The sequence below is a fragment of the Batrachochytrium dendrobatidis genome (assembly GCF_000203795.2).
Source record: "Batrachochytrium dendrobatidis JAM81 unplaced genomic scaffold BATDEscaffold_2, whole genome shotgun sequence".
NCBI lineage: Eukaryota > Fungi > Chytridiomycota > Chytridiomycetes > Rhizophydiales > Batrachochytrium > Batrachochytrium dendrobatidis.
This window is the reverse complement of record NW_006281100.1, coordinates 87993-103855: the sequence shown is the minus strand read 5'-3', so window position 1 is coordinate 103855 and position 15863 is coordinate 87993. Positions and strand designations below refer to the sequence as shown.

Here is a 15863-nt window from a genome sequence, read left to right as displayed (position 1 = left end):
ATTCGCATTCTGCCAGGCTCGCCATCAGGAGGAGCGTGGAAATCAGCATTCTCTCTGCGTGCCGTGTCCAAAACACTGATAACAACAGCATCGCTGCCTTTACCACCTTTGCCAAAGTTGTCGGTTTGGAAATTGCCAGCAGCCTCGTTGAAACCATACTGGTATGTGATATCGTGCATCAGGTTGGCAAGATAAAACAGATTGACGGCTGTTGCTTGTATGTTGTCTGCATCGTTAATATCAGTTGCAGGATTGAATTTACTGTCAAACACACCATTAATACCAGTTCCTGGAGTCGATGGAGTGTTTGCAGTGTTGACCGCCTCAGCGTTGTTGCCACGGGTAAGGGTTCCGTTTGTCCATCCATTAGGCGACGATGGTTTGTATTCTGGATCTTTGATGTTGGAGAATCCATCATCAGGACTGAGACCAGGAATTGGAATAGCCTTGTATGTTGCATGATGACCAAAATCAACAGCCTGGACCAGTTTGCCTAATATCAATCCATTTACATTCAGATTAGTGCTGAATCCATAAAAATCAATATCTGAACCTGAAATACCGTACCAGTGTTGGCATCGGCCCAAACTTGGAACCAGAAATTAACATCCTCGTCGCGAAGCTGGAATTTGTAAGCATATGCAAGCGTGCCATCAGCCTGTTGGACATACTCGAGCTCATGTTTAGAACCAGAGTAAACTGGCAAGCCCTTGGCCTTGGACACAATATCAGCAACCTGTTCAAACGTCAGTTTGGTTTTGGGTTCCGCAATTGAAAGCTCACTTTTGGCAAAATGGCTTTCAGTACCAAACGAAGTAGAGTACGACGTAATTTGACCGTCTTTGATATGGACAGCAGCTTGGTGATTGGCTACACGTGCACCATTGATAATGTGAGCACCATATACATGAGTCACGCCAACACTGTCCGTAAAGTTATTGTAAACCTTGAACTCGTTAGGTGTGAGATTGAGTTGGTCACAGAGATATGCAACACCAATCTTGACCGAGTCAGTATTGGACAGAGCCATAAGACTGGATGAGTGATCATAGGGAATATTGTGATAGGTGGATTTTGGAAAATAGAATAAAGAGCTGTCCATGGCATTTTCTGCAGACAAAACAGTCGGAGCCGCAAAGATTGCGGATGTGGCAAGAGCAAGAACCAGAGAAACGGTAGAAACAAACATTTGAACAGTGGTTTGAATATCTAGTGTATATGTGGCAAGTACAAAACTAAACTATTACAACAATATGGGACGATGGAGTTGGCTGCATTACATGGTTTATATTTTGAATTGACACTGTAGTGTCGAATTGACTAAAACGTGCATGTGATGTGATGCATTAACACACGAGTATCAAGCACATGTGTTGATATATCACATATCCAAACGATGCATGTGAAGCGGGTCCATTACTGCGTTGATTTTGATCAAGATGACTGCGTGAATGTGGGTTCAAGAAATATATACTATACAGTGTAGGATGAATACCCGTTGATATCCAGTCATTTACAAGCTAGGAATTGAATTTGAATCTAAGCCATGTTTACCATGTGCAATTCATGTGTGTTGTAAACTTGCGAATATCGCTTCAACTCACTTCAATTCACTTCAACTCGATTTAGATTGATTTAGATTGGTTAAACTACTATGCAGCTTTTTAGCTAGCTTGTGCCATGTTGTCAGATTGGGATGCTTGGCATAGCATAAAAGTATATCACACTACAGACAGATTCGGGATGTATCGGCTGTATTGGCTGTATGCATGTTCTGCATATGTTCAGACGAGACTCGAGTATGATCGACTCCGAGTACTCAAAAATGGATACATGATCAGTAATGTCAATGACTTGAACTGATAGCGTGCATGCTGATGACCAATATCAATCATGCTATGATACTGTTTGTAATCTGAATGGTTTCATATGTATCGACACCAACACAACCACATGATATAGCAACATACTCGACATGTGGCAAATGGTACAAATGGAGTAATCGGAGTAATTGGCAGTATAGTTTGTTCATTTCAATATTGAAATCATTAGGTTGGGTTAATAAGCAAAGTAGGAGATGACAAAAGGCGTGCTAATTGGCTGTAATCATACAGTCGATTGGTAGATCGGATAAAATAAACTGCACTGGAGATTACACGAGTGTACGAGTTTTTAATCGTTGTAGAATGGTTGCTTCACTGTCTAGCGCACCATAATCTGTTGAAATGTATTCATCATAAATAAATTGGTAGACTGTAATAATAAAAAGTAGAAAATAATGGGTAGAAAAGTACAACTAGTTACTATGAATAGTTGCTAACGAATACCTGGATTGGCTGCTTGGAGTTGAACAATGTCCAAACCGTTTGTTCAATGTATTTATGGTCATTGTAGTTGTTTGTATAATCTGTTAGCCTCTGCTGAATAAAAGGTATCAAAAATATAAATATAATTTAAAGCTGTCAAATAAAACTAGCACTGGACTCGAGTATAATGAATTAGCCTTGGCTTGGTAATGTGAATACAATTCAACATGATTTATTTAGGTTGGCTTGTGGCTCTCTATGCAAGAAAACATGAACAAGTGGTTGATAATGATTGGTGTTTATTCCAGGATGGCTTTCAATAATTGCTGTGGTGCATTCTAATTTAATCATATGTGATAGTATTTTCACTAGATGTATGAGAGGGTATACAGCTTGGCTAAAATTGTTTAAAGGTTAGTTAACATGATCATAGGGTATTCATATTATAAAGCCTAGTTAATATTAATTTATACCTTGAATGCCCCCAGTGCTTTTCTAATTGAGCCTAACACGCTTGAACCAGGTGGTAGACAACCACTTTGAGTTGGACGATGCTCAGATTGCTCATCTGAATTACGTAGTGGATAATCAATTGGAGCGGAATCACGTCCAGATTCCTCGTGTGAACTAGGTGGTGGTGGATGATCAATTGGAACTGAATCATGTCCAGACTTCTCGTTTGAACTAGGTGGTGGTGGATGATCAACTAAAACTAAAGGACGTCTAAGTCTTCCGCTTGTAGTACGTACTAGATAATCATCCGAAACTGGACGATGTCTAGATTGCTCGTGTGAACTAGGTGGTGGTGGATAATCAACTGCGATTGGACGATGTCTAGATTGCTCGTGTGAACTAGGTGGTGGTGGGTAATCAACTGCGATTGGACGATGTCTAGATTGCTCGTGTGAACTAGGTGGTGGTGGATAATCAACTGCGATTGGACGATGTCTAGATTGCTCGTGTGAACTAGGTGGTGGTGGATAATCAACTGCAATTGGACGATGTCTAGATTGCTCGTGTGAACTAGGTGGTGGTGGATAATCAACTGCGATTGGACGATGTCTAGATTGCTCGTGTGAACTAGGTGGTGGTGGATAATCAACTGCAATTGGACGATGTCTAGATTGCTCGTGTGAACTAGGTGGTGGTGGGTAATCAACTGCAATTGGACGATGTCTAGATTGCTCGTGTGAACTAGGTGGTGGTGGATAATCAACTGCAATTGGACGATGTCTAGATTGCTCGTGTGAACTAGGTGGTGGTGGATAATCAACTGCAATTGGACGATGTCTAGGTCGTTCATTTGAACTAGGTGGTGGTGGGTAATCAACTGCGATTGGACGATGTCTAGATTGCTCGTGTGAACTAGGTGGTGGTGGGTAATCAACTGCGATTGGACGATGTCTAGATTGCTCGTGTGAACTAGGTGGTGGTGGATAATCAACTGCAATTGGACGATGTCTAGATTGCTCGTGTGAACTAGGTGGTGGTGGGTAATCAACTGCGATTGGACGATGTCTAGGTCGTTCATTTGAACTAGGTGGTGGTGGATAATCAACTGCAATTGGACGATGTCTAGGTCGTTCATTTGAACTAGGTGGTGGTGGGTAATCAACTGCGATTGGACGATGTCTAGATTGCTCGTGTGAACTAGGTGGTGGTGGATAATCAACTGCGATTGGACGATGTCTAGATTGCTCGTGTGAACTAGGTGGTGGTGGGTAATCAACTGCGATTGGACGATGTCTAGGTCGTTCATTTGAATAATGCGGTAGTGGATAGTCATCTGGGACTAAATGATCGTCCGATTGCTCGCCTGAATTGCCTTCAAAGTCGCCTGAATCATATGTATCACGTTTAGGTACAGGCCTATAACCTATTTTCGGAATAAGCTTTACTTCTTCGAGACCATCCGCAGGACCCCAATTCATTGAACCTGTTTGACGTCCATCTGCCCATTTAAGTTTTGTCCCTTTGAAATTATTTTTCAGAGTTTCGCGGTCGAGTGTTTTTTTCTTCAAGCTCAAATTGTGACTTTCTGCCTTCAACTTCCGATTTTTCGGCCTGGGTTTATCAATAACTACATTAGGATACATTTTTGGATTTGATGAGAGAATAGAGGTTAATTTGAGGGATGGATCCGAGTCGTGAGTTGTATCGACAGATCTCGAGTCATCGGGGTTATTTACTATGTTGGTTTGGTCAGGAAAAGGCAAATGTGGAATGGAAGTTCTTTTGATCGATCCGTCAGCTTTTTGTGATTGCGGCACGACCCACTTTGGAGTAAGAAAATCTCCTTTTCCATCACCACCACCACGACGCTCAAGAATCACAGTATCCTCCTTAGCATTGGGGATAGTGGGGATAGCGATAGCTGAAGATATGGCAACAAGAACTACAACAACCAACTTCATTTCAAAGACTGGTGTAGTAGGAGGATGAATGAAGAGTTGGTATTGGATGGTAACTTGACTATTCAACTGGGGATATTTATACTTGTTGAACATATGTGTTCAAGGCTGTTATCCATCCTGAATTTTAAAAGGGTGTAATCTTCCATGAGGCTGCGGCATATTTCAAGGTGTGATTGTTTTATGACACACAGTAGCCCTGTTGTGGTTTGGTAGAATTACCGCAACTCATTTATTATTGCGGAGCTTTAATGGCGTGTATAGGCTAGTATTTTCAGTCTGTCGATCAATAGCCTATTGGGTGTCTAGTATAATTGTCTTGGTTTAAACAACTTTTTGAAATTCAACTGTATATCAAGTATCTGCTAGCACGGCTTGACTGATTGTATCTAAATCTCAATCTTGGAAATAACACTCATAAATTCCTGTGTCAGTGTTTATCAACCACCGATAACCCTTTCGAGTTTTCTTGACTGCTGTAATCAAACTGATTGTGTATTTACAGCCTCGTCCATCTCTGGAATTAGGGCGAGCATAGCAGTGATTTTAATATTTTCCACTGGTGATATCCTATTTTTGACAATCAAAAATCAATCGAGATAAAGATGTGTTTGGAAAACAAACCGCAAATTGCATAGGAAATATACCATAAATTGGTATATGTATATATTGGACGATTATTAATCATCATCGAGTTTATTTGCTAAACTTTCTATTTGTGTCAATGAATCATGTATTGATTGCTATAACGCATACACATGATTTGGTGAAAATCAGGGCTGATCAACGGGTTATATCTAAGCACTATCCAAGATGGGATAGCATGCACCAACTACAATATACCTCAAACGTAATGATCATCAATGGGAGAGCATCTAACCAACAAAAAAGCACGTGCTATAACACCATATTCATGTAAAATGGAACTTGTATTTATCTTGAATGGTTGTCTTGGAATAAGCGATGGTCGAGTATTTCTTGTTTTCCTACTACAGATTGACTGCTTTTTGTATAAAAGCTCTGTTGTATCCTGACATCAGATATATTCGGGTTGCAGTTCAAAACGTCTTGGGAATGCAACTGTTATTCCATGTCAGCCGTCCAATATTTGTTTTGGAAAAAAGGGAGACTAGATACTGAAAAGATGTCAAGGGTGGGAGTGTATTGAAACAGGGATGCGATGTGAGTATTTGGTTTATGTTTGTACAAGAATGAACAGCAAAAAACCAGCAAACTTTTTCAAGAATTGAATGACACAATGTTTTTCAGTAAGATTGGCAGCAATCAAACATGAGATGAGCCGCTTATCATATATTTAGAAGCCCTTAACATTGCATTTTATGTGAATACGGCTGTGTAAACAGATTGCTGATACAATTGTGAGATTTTACTGTTGATAGTGAAGTAAGTCGACCAACATCAGACGTAGTAGTAGCAACTGATTATACTTTGCAGCTTCAATAAATCGACGCTAATGAATCATTGATGATGCCTGAATGGAGCTGTTAAAAATTCAGTTTCCAAGCGACTATTTTGCAGTTTACACCCATTTTTTTCTGTAAAGTAGCAATGTCATGTTCATTCAATTTTCGCTGCATCTGACCTCGACTGATTTGGTAACCCTAATCCTGACTATTTTCTTTTGAATAAAAGGTTACTTTGTGATTTGATGATAAAAGCGTATTAGGAGTAATGTCACACTTGATAGTTTTGGATCAGTATGATTCAAGCAAGTGTATAGTATATTTGAAAATTAAATATACATGTCAAACAATTTGATAAAAATATTAAACATAAAACGCGTCTTTTTTTCAGACAACGTGGCCGAGTGGTTAAGGCGATGCACTCGAAATGCATTCTTCTCTGAAGGCGCAGGTTCGAGTCCTGCCGTTGTCGTTTTGTAGTTGACTCATTTTGAGTTGGTTTCTTTTTTGTAATGTAAAAGTGGTTTACCAATAAAACAATCGTCCTGATATAGCCGCATTCAAACTGTTTTGTATCAAGTATCAGATCTAATTACCACTCAATGTGTAGACTAGATCATTTTAAATGGTGAAATAGAAGATGCATTCACATTTATTTAGTTGGAGAATACACCCATATTATACCAGCATTGACCAATCCTAGACTTTCGAGAGTTTGAGTAAGATCAAGCGATACAAATTTATACGAAGTATTATGTGAAGTTGTTGCGATGGGTTCCTGATCTTCGTCATTGACATCCATACTTTGTCTGTTGGAGAAATCTCCAAAGAATTTAACCAACTCCCCAACTTGAAAGTCGCAGATAACTTCGCCATGCTCGGTTGCTTCAAAAAGATGTAAGGCTCTTAGAGCCTTTCTATCCTGCATAATACACTGCTTTAAAATATCTCCTGAAATAGTCAAGGATGGAAGAAACACTGTAGCAGTAGATATGCTTTGTGTCATGAACTGATTAAAGTTCTTGACGTGCAAAAACACTCGTCCATTTAAAATCTTGATGAATTTGTTGAGATGCATCGAGAAGAGTAGATGAATCGAATACCAAAAACAAAGTTTTAGCTGTTGATTTAATTTTGACATGCCAGCAAAATATATATTGGATTGTAAAGTTGAAAAGATCACCTTGCCGTTTGGGGTGTTTTGTATAGCATGGTCTCTACACATTTTGGTTTTAGGATCCAAAGCTTCTCGAAACACGCCTTCGACTTGATCGTCAAAACGGTTTGGCTGATCTTTGCGAAGAGTAACATGTTCATAAATATCATCAAATCCTTCATTCACTTTTAAAAAATGTCAATATATCTCAGTAGCACGATTTACCCATGATACTGCACATTACTTACTGATACTCTCTATTGTTTCGTACTCTTCCATTCTCGACTCATATTTTTGCTCACGCTGCCGAACTATTTCTATTGTATTTCCCGAGTTTCCATGTCGAAGTCCCTAAAGATATGGAGAGTATCAAGTCAAATAGGATCACACGCCATGTAAATATAAAGACAAGATCAATCATTGACAAGCAAAAATCACTTGCTTTTATAGATTCAGCGTGTGCTCGATTGATTTTTTGATTAGATAGCATCATCTAAGACACGACGTTAGATTCATGATGGGATACAAATATTTCAACAGCTTTCAAGAAAGGCTGCTGCACCTGAACTTCAGTTTGGATTGATATTCCCCGCTCAAAATTTTTATCTGCAAGATTTCGATACAGAGCAATCTGTCGAGCTAGTAGATTAGCTTTTGGAAAATCACCTTTTTTCACAAGCGACTTGAGTTGAGCCATCTTTTTAGAATGAAAATGGTTACAAGACAGATGGTTCAAAATAAATGATAATAAAATGCAAAAATTAGCAGGTGGATTAAACAAGTAGATTATAAAAAAGACTACCAATGCAACTACAGATTGCAAAGCGGTTTATAAAGCAAGCAGTTGTTCTTGAAAGCTGCCATGAAAACACCAACCTGCTGTCGCTCTCGTCGTTCCAAATCCTCTCGGTCTCTACGTAAATCTCGAAGGTTACGCTGAGACTCTCTTCGAGCAACTTGGATATGCTCCTCTCTTTTAAATAGAGAAGGACTAATAAATCCAGATCCAAACATATTCAAAAGTATTTTGATTTGGGCAAGATTAGACGCGAGAAAAGTCGATCTATTCAATGTCAAATACAAGTCAGACTATTGGGAAAGTTGAAAGATAAAAGCTATTGAAGCATATTTGTAGCTTCCATCTATGAATTTTTGTACTTGTTTGAACTTATAGACTCGTTGATTTGAATATATATTCTAGATTTGATTTGTAAATGTGATGTATGGCAACAGGAATAGAATATCAATGCATTGACTATACAACAGTAGTCGATACGCCGACTATTTCCTGTTTGGAATCAAGAATTGAAAACAAGGTTTTATTTCTTGCCAACAAGTACATATTTGACAAGCAACTCGACTGCATTGGGTTATACAGGAAATGTCAGACCAAGACATGCACTGTGCCAATGATGAGTTGATATCTGTTGCTCAGAATGACAATTCTAGTCATATTGCTGGCTCATCTCAAGCTGATCAAGCAATTGATGGAATGCATTCAAGTTTTGGAGCAGTTGATGGAATGTATTCAAATTCTGGAGCAGTTGATATGTTCGATTATAGTTCAGGTAGCAACTCAAAATCAAAGCTGTTACAACAACCAGTTACTGGAATGGATGCAGGAGCTTCTTCATGGCCCAATCTAGGGTCAGGTTCGGTTTTGTGAGTTTTAATTTATATGCTTGGATCAAGGACAGGATGTTTGAACAGTTGTTGTAACTGTTCTTGTTGGTATTCTGCTGATTGACTCTGGAATATTTGCTGAAATATGATGCACATGCTCAATGCATTCAATCATCAATGTCGAGTGTAGATCTGTTCCCAACGAGGCAGCATCCCGAAATCGCACTAGAATGGAATATACTCCTGTTGAACGATTTACCAACGATTTTAAAAATGGTCGTTTTCATCGTCAGTCTAAAAGCTCGTTATCCACATCAATTGGACAGCCATTAAAACCAACGCCAGTATGTTGAATCGACATTATATTAGTCATGCATGATTGCATACTTTTAAGGATTGCTAAAATCTGTTTTGGAATTGTGTTTAATTTGAAAGGAATTTAAAACACAAACTTCTGTTGGAGCAGGACTTCGAGTTGTTTATGGGAATTTCACGACAATTGGTAATATTCTTTATTGGATTCTGCATAGACTATTTTGGTTTAAATGGTAATCAAGCTCATCATGCCATTATTGTGATGCTTTTTAGATTGGATACATGACTCTACAAAAGGTATGCGTGTTTAACAGTACCGTTTTTGGTTTAAACTAATGGTTGATTTGAATTATACAGAACGATCTCGAATCAGCAATCTGCATAAGCTTGCTGGTATTTGGGGCATTATTGTACGCTTTTGGGACGCTGGCCAAACCTGGGTTTTGATTTTAACTATTGGTATATATAGTTGTATTAGATTATTGATGCGTGTGATATCCAATATCATAGTAACCAGTTCAATGTGTATACTATATGGTACGATTTCTTGAATACATTTTATAGGTGCGATAACAGGCTGGCTTGCTGGATTTATTGATATATCTGAGCAATGGCTAAGCGATATTCGCAATGGATACTGCTCTGCTGGATTTTACCTGAATAAGCGATTTTGCTGCTGGCTTACTCCAGGTATTGTATATCATGCTTTTGGATATAGGTCCAGATGGCCAATCATTCAACTGACGTAAACTAGACACTCGTGCAATTTCATCTGTTCCTAATATTAACACGTATCTTATGCTTTTTGCTGTACATTTTCAAGGACCTGGAAAATGTATCGAGTGGGTACAATGGAGTATACCATCTGGAGAGTATTGGCCATGGGGTGTCGAATATCTCTGCTATATAATTACGGCAATTATATTTGCTGTTACCAGTGCTATTCTCGTAAAGCAATATGCTCCGTATGTGTTTGATTCAAAGAGATTTGTGTTTCATTAGCAATATAGTGACGTTTTAATAATATGCATTAAAATATTTTTAGATATGCTGCAGGATCGGGTATCCCAGAGGTCAAGACAATTCTTGGAGGATTTGTGATTAGAAATTTTTTGGGGGTCTGGACGCTTGTAGTCAAATGCCTTGGGCTAGTACTTTCGGTTGCGTCGGGACTGTCTGTAGGAAAAGAAGGTCCTTTGGTGCATGTTGCCTGCTGCGTTGGAAATATTTTATCTAGTTTTGTAAAAAAATATCGGCACAACGAGGCCAAGAGGCGTGGACTATTGGTATTTACTCGGCTTAATTTCAAACATGATCCATGCTAAATTGCTGTATTGAACATTGTAACCATGTGTTGGATAGAGCGCGGCATGTGCAGCAGGTGTGTCGGTTGCTTTTGGAGCACCAATAGGAGGAGTTTTGTTTTCACTCGAGGTATATAAAGATACCTTTTATACTGGTTGGTTCTTTTTATTGGCTTGCTTACTAAATGTTTTGACACTTGCAGGAAGTGTCCTACTATTTCCCATATAAAACAATGTGGCGATCGTTTTTTATGGCAATGATTGCTGCCATTTCACTTCAACTCGTTAATCCATTTAGGACAGGGAAGTTGGTTTTATTCCAAGTGACGTACAATCGAGACTGGCATTTTTTTGAACTGCCGTTTTTTATACTTCTTGGAATTCTTGGGGTATGTGACATTGTTGATTAGCATCAAGTTTATTTTAAAAGTTTAACAATGGACCAAATGACTCGATTTTAGGGATTCTATGGTGCATTTTTCATTCGATTGGTAAGCGTTTGGTAGATTTATTAAGCCGTAAAATAGCCTATACATCATGTTGTGTTTCTGCTCAACACCATGTATCATATTAATTGCATCATTACTTTAGAACATCATGTATAATTCATTTCGCAAAACAGGCTGGCTTAAAGAATGGGCAATTCCAGAAGTAGCAGTTGTTGCATTATTTACGTCGCTTCTATCATTTCCATTTACATTTTTGCGGTAAGTATTTACGATCCAAACAGTATTTCTACAGTGATTTGAGTATTTTCTGACTGAATAAAACCAATGTATATTTAGAGAGAATTCTGCCGAACTTGTTTCGAATCTATTTCGCGAGTGCTCTGAAGTTGAAACTGATTCTTACGGACTTTGCAATGCATCTCAAATTGGCACAATCATACCATTACTATTGCTTGCAGCACTGTTAAAAATTCTATTGACTGTAATCACTTTTGGAATGAGAATTCCTGCTGGTATCTTGTAAGATTGTTTGATGTTCAGGGTTGTGTATCTTGAAAGCAATCATGACTGTTTTAACATTTGGATGGTATACGTATTACCATTAGTCTTCCATCCATGGCAATTGGGGCATATGTTGGACGAGCCTTGGGAATTGCGGTTCAATCATGGCAAAGGTATATTGCTTTTTTTTAAAAATAAGAGATTGGATTTAGATTACGTGTTGAGCTGATCGAGTTATGTATCTGGCTCTCTTGCTGTTAGGATCATGCCGGATTTGTGGATATTTACATCTTGTAAGCGGGCTAGTGCTGGTGCTGAATGTGTGACACCTGGAACTTATGCAAGTAAGTTGCCAATTTTGTTCAACCAAGCCGTTCTAATGAGCTTCCAGCAGCCGATTTGTGTATCGAACATACATGTGCTAATATTTGAAATAACTTTTTATTAGTGGTAGGCGCGGCAGCCAGTCTTGCTGGAGTCACTAGAATGTCTGTATCATTGACAGTGATCATGTTTGAGCTTACTGGAGCCCTTTCTTATGGTATGACCATTTGCAGCATCCACTTTATATTGACTCTGCTAACTAGGAAGAGTTCACTTTATTTTGACGCATATTGTAGTCTTGCCTATTATGATCACTGCGCTTGTTGCTAAATGGGTTAGTGATATATATGGAAAGCATGGCATTTATGAGTGTCTTATTACTCTCAATGGATACCCTTTTCTTAATCCCAATGAAGAGTACACACACACGACGTCGGCGGCAAATCTGATGACAAGACTGGAAGATATTGAGACGATATCTGCAACTGGACACACTATGGGCAGTCTTGGTACGCTGTAATAGTTGTTTAAAAATAATGTATTTACCCTTCAACGTCCTTACCTGTGTTTCACGATGCATGTATTACAGAAGAGCTACTGGCTTCTACCAAAGTTAAAGGATTCCCTGTTGTTAAACCACAAGGTTCACTCACTATTGGATACATTGGACGCGCAGAACTCCAATTTGCAATAGGTAAGCTTGTTTATATTATCACTGTAGTTGATTTAGGCATCGCAATGAAATCGAGATGGCTAGAAAGTCATTGTTGGACTTTTTCCAGTGTGATGTATTGATATCGATTTTGGTGCAAATAGAAAAAGCCAAGGCGGAGAGCGATGTAGTCGGTAATAGTCTAGGTATTTTTACGGATATGTTGGCGTTGGACGATTCTCTGCCTGCCATCGACTTTCGCCAATGGGTTGATTACACACCGTGAGTTTTGTCTGAATCGATTATTTTCGAGTAACATTGACTGATGATCAATGCCGATACTTTTAGCGTAAAGATACACCCGAAATTCCCAATCGATATGCTGGTAGAGCTTTTCAAAAAAATGGGTCTTCGATATGTACTAGTAACCAGAAATGGACAGCTGCTTGGCATCATTACTAAAAAAGATATTCTAAGAGACAGTTGAGTGGAAAAATGCAGGATGAAAAAACATGTATTTGATTATAAGTATATATGTAGAGTATAAATATTGACGAGTGTTCTTGATGTAGTCCACTTGCGCGAGTAGTTTGGCAGCACTTGAAACCCAGACATTAATACTGGGTGAGCAGACATGTGAAAATAAATAAACTACTTGTTGCGCTTTAAAGAACCCTTTTTTGAACCACCATAGATTTCTTTTGCAAACGAAGAACCTTTTCCAGTTTGTTTCGTGGTGTGTTGGGTAGAATCGCGTACATGTGAGATCTTTTTGGGACGTGCAGCGGCCTTGACAGCCTTTACAGACTTGCGCTGAGCCGAAATGACTTGCTTATCCTCCTCGCGGGCCTCTTTCATACGTCTTTTCTTTCTAGAAAGACCATCCATTGGGCCATGCTCAGACTAAAACGTGGCAAAACACAATGTCAATAAAAATCGTAGTATATTTGACAAATTGCAAGATTCGATGGTAATAAGAGGGATACAGAATGGCTCACGTGTTTAGGCAATATCTTTTTGTCCAACATATACTGTTCGGAACAGGTCTGATAGGTGTTCATCATCGCCAGTATCCCACTTATTACACATTAAAAACAATTCAATAATCACCTTTTTAGAGTCAGTATTTGGAAACCGCCGTTTTACCGTGTTTGGAAGTGGTTCAGGTTGAGCAGATTCCATGTCAAGATCTAAGATTCAAGAATGTAATGAGCAACAGTCAATTAAAGATGCACAACCCAAAGCATATCGACCCACAACATACCTTTGGAATCAGTACGCTCTTTCTCAGACTGAAACCACGTTCGGGCAGGACGTGACATGATCTCATCTTGATGACCAAGAATATTTTGGGCACGAGTAATCTGCAGTTCAGCGCTTGAAAGCTCCTTTTCTTCCTTTTCTTCGATATAAATTTCCTTGATGGAATCCTTTAGCTTTGCCAAAATGCCTTCATACTTTTCAACGACATTGGCAGGAACAATACGATTTTTGACAGCATCTCGTGTGTTTTTAATAGCCATTTTTAGCAGCGCACGATCAGCTTCACCAACAAGACTCACGGCACGTCCTGCCAAATCTCCACGAGCAGTACGACCAACGCGATGAACATAGATGGAATAGCTTTTGGGCATATCATAGTTGATTACAGTTTTCACTCCAGAGATATCAAGACCACGAGAAGCTAGATCCGTAGCCAGCAGAAATCCAACCTTTTTTTCACGAAACAGCTCAAGAGCCTCTAGTCGTTGAAGCTGCGTCAGATTACCATGAAGCTCTGCAGCCTTTAGCCCCAGAAATCCAAATATAATCTTCATGTGATGGGCAGCAGCCTTACTACGGAAAAAAACAATAGTCTCGGATGTGTAGGTACGAGAACAGAGAGCTGCTAAAATGGCAGGACGACTAGTCTCTTTATGGCCTCGCACACGAATAAATTCCTGAACAAGTCTGTTGGTCAGTTTAGTATTTTGATCCACAAACAAACGCACAGGACGATTCAAGGACAGTTTAATTAAATCATCCACATTGTCAGTCATGGTAGCAGAAAAAAGCATAGTTTGTCTAGTTCTAGGAGTATGTTTAATGATCTCATTGAGCTCAGCGTCAAATCCATCGTCAAGAATACGATCAGCCTCGTCAATCACCAAAATATCAATCGCATCAAGAAAGAAAGACGGTGAATTATGAATGTGATCAATAAGTCGACCAGGAGTAGCAATAATAATATCGGGTCTCAATCTCAACTCTGCTTCTTGAGTTTTGGTTGGCAAACCACCTGAACACGACAAAAGCAATTGTTAGCAAGAGTCTATAAACACGTTTCAGTTGAAAGTTGCATACGTACCAACACAAAGACAAGTAGATATATCTGTAAACTTTGAAATACTAATTGCAACAGACTGGCACTGTACACCCAATTCACGAGTAGGCACCAGAATAAGCACTCGAGTAGTAGCATCATTTTTTGGACGAAACAGTAAACGCTCTACAATTGGGATAATGAACGCAGCAGTTTTTCCAGATCCCGTTACAGCAGAACCACAAATGTCTCTGCCTTGCAGTGCTAGTGGAATAGCACGAGCCTGAATATCAGTAGGACGAACATAACCCAACGCAGCAATACTTTTAAGAACAGGTCTGGATAGTTGCAAAGACTGAAAAGATTCGGTAATCTCACGATGCTCTGGCTTGTCCGACTCTAGATCGAAAAATTCGGCTTTGCTTTTATCCTTCACAATGTCCTCTGGCTCGTTGATGTCAAAATACGGGTTCACCAAAGCCTCGTCATTGTCCGAGGTTTTTTCTTCATCTGATTCACCAGAAACGTTATCAGGTACTTCATCGTCTGCCACACCGTCTATATTTTTCAGGGCAAGAACATCGGTAGCAAGATCTTGATCGATTGTACCGAGACTTTTGAGAATTTTTTCGTCAATCGAAGTCTTTCCCTGTGCACGCAAAAGCGCTTTGGCAGAAAGTGCCTGACGAGACAATCCAAAATCCCAGTTTTTTGAGGAAGCAATAGGAAGTGAAATTTCAGAGGAAAATGTAAAGGATGGATCAAGTGCTCGACTTTTCTTTCCCTTTTTGACAATGTCCTCATCGTCTGAAGAGTCTGGGTCTATAGCACCAAAAGATTGAGTGTGGGCTGAATGATCAGAAATCAAAGCAGAGTCATTTGGTATGTCATCAATGGTGCGTAGAGAGAGGGGATCAAAAACCATGATCGGAATACAAAGCCCAACAACTTGGGCAGGAATCTAGGAAAACAATGGAATTTAGAAGAAACCAAAATGAAGTTTGAAAGAAAAGAAAGAAAAAAACGTGAATTTATACAAGACATGAACCACACCCTCAGGAACACGGGATGATCAATTCATTGCATTACAGCAGCC

The 15863-nt window shown here is 39.3% G+C and overlaps 4 protein-coding genes across 4 annotated transcripts; 1 reads left to right on the top strand and 3 right to left on the bottom strand.

Moving 5' to 3' along the window:
* Positions 1 to 2649: 2649 nt before the first annotated feature.
* Positions 2650 to 4720, bottom strand: BATDEDRAFT_22643 (uncharacterized protein; the record flags this gene model as incomplete). Its single annotated transcript, XM_006676527.1, has 2 exons — positions 2650 to 2703; positions 4205 to 4720. 2 exons carry the CDS (start codon positions 4718 to 4720, stop codon positions 2650 to 2652), a joined length of 570 nt encoding a protein of 189 aa, XP_006676590.1.
* Positions 4721 to 6793: 2073 nt separating this feature from the next.
* BATDEDRAFT_86558 (uncharacterized protein) lies at positions 6794 to 8311 on the bottom strand (the record flags this gene model as incomplete). Its single annotated transcript, XM_006676808.1, has 5 exons — positions 6794 to 7195; positions 7325 to 7482; positions 7546 to 7648; positions 7860 to 7994; positions 8174 to 8311. The coding sequence occupies 5 exons, from the start codon at positions 8309 to 8311 to the stop codon at positions 6794 to 6796; spliced, it is 936 nt and encodes a 311-aa protein (XP_006676871.1).
* Positions 8312 to 8639: 328 nt separating this feature from the next.
* BATDEDRAFT_34343 (uncharacterized protein) lies at positions 8640 to 13132 on the top strand. The gene is made up of 21 exons (XM_006676700.1): positions 8640 to 8959; positions 9111 to 9264; positions 9356 to 9422; positions 9509 to 9532; positions 9593 to 9694; positions 9800 to 9925; positions 10059 to 10200; positions 10281 to 10521; positions 10598 to 10669; positions 10743 to 10928; positions 11001 to 11030; positions 11131 to 11246; positions 11325 to 11507; positions 11594 to 11662; positions 11751 to 11833; positions 11938 to 12030; positions 12077 to 12322; positions 12403 to 12507; positions 12630 to 12747; positions 12814 to 12947; positions 13038 to 13132. The coding sequence occupies exons 1-21, from the start codon at positions 8679 to 8681 to the stop codon at positions 13052 to 13054; spliced, it is 2589 nt and encodes an 862-aa protein (XP_006676763.1). The 5' UTR covers positions 8640 to 8678; the 3' UTR covers positions 13055 to 13132.
* BATDEDRAFT_34342 (uncharacterized protein) lies at positions 13117 to 15750 on the bottom strand (the record flags this gene model as incomplete). The annotated part of the gene is made up of 4 exons (XM_006676699.1): positions 14813 to 15750; positions 13730 to 14743; positions 13576 to 13655; positions 13117 to 13368 (listed from the first exon to the last, which is right to left on the bottom strand). The coding sequence occupies exons 1-4, from the start codon at positions 15690 to 15692 to the stop codon at positions 13117 to 13119; spliced, it is 2226 nt and encodes a 741-aa protein (XP_006676762.1). The 5' UTR covers positions 15693 to 15750.
* Between the last annotated feature and the right edge of the window lie 113 nt (positions 15751 to 15863).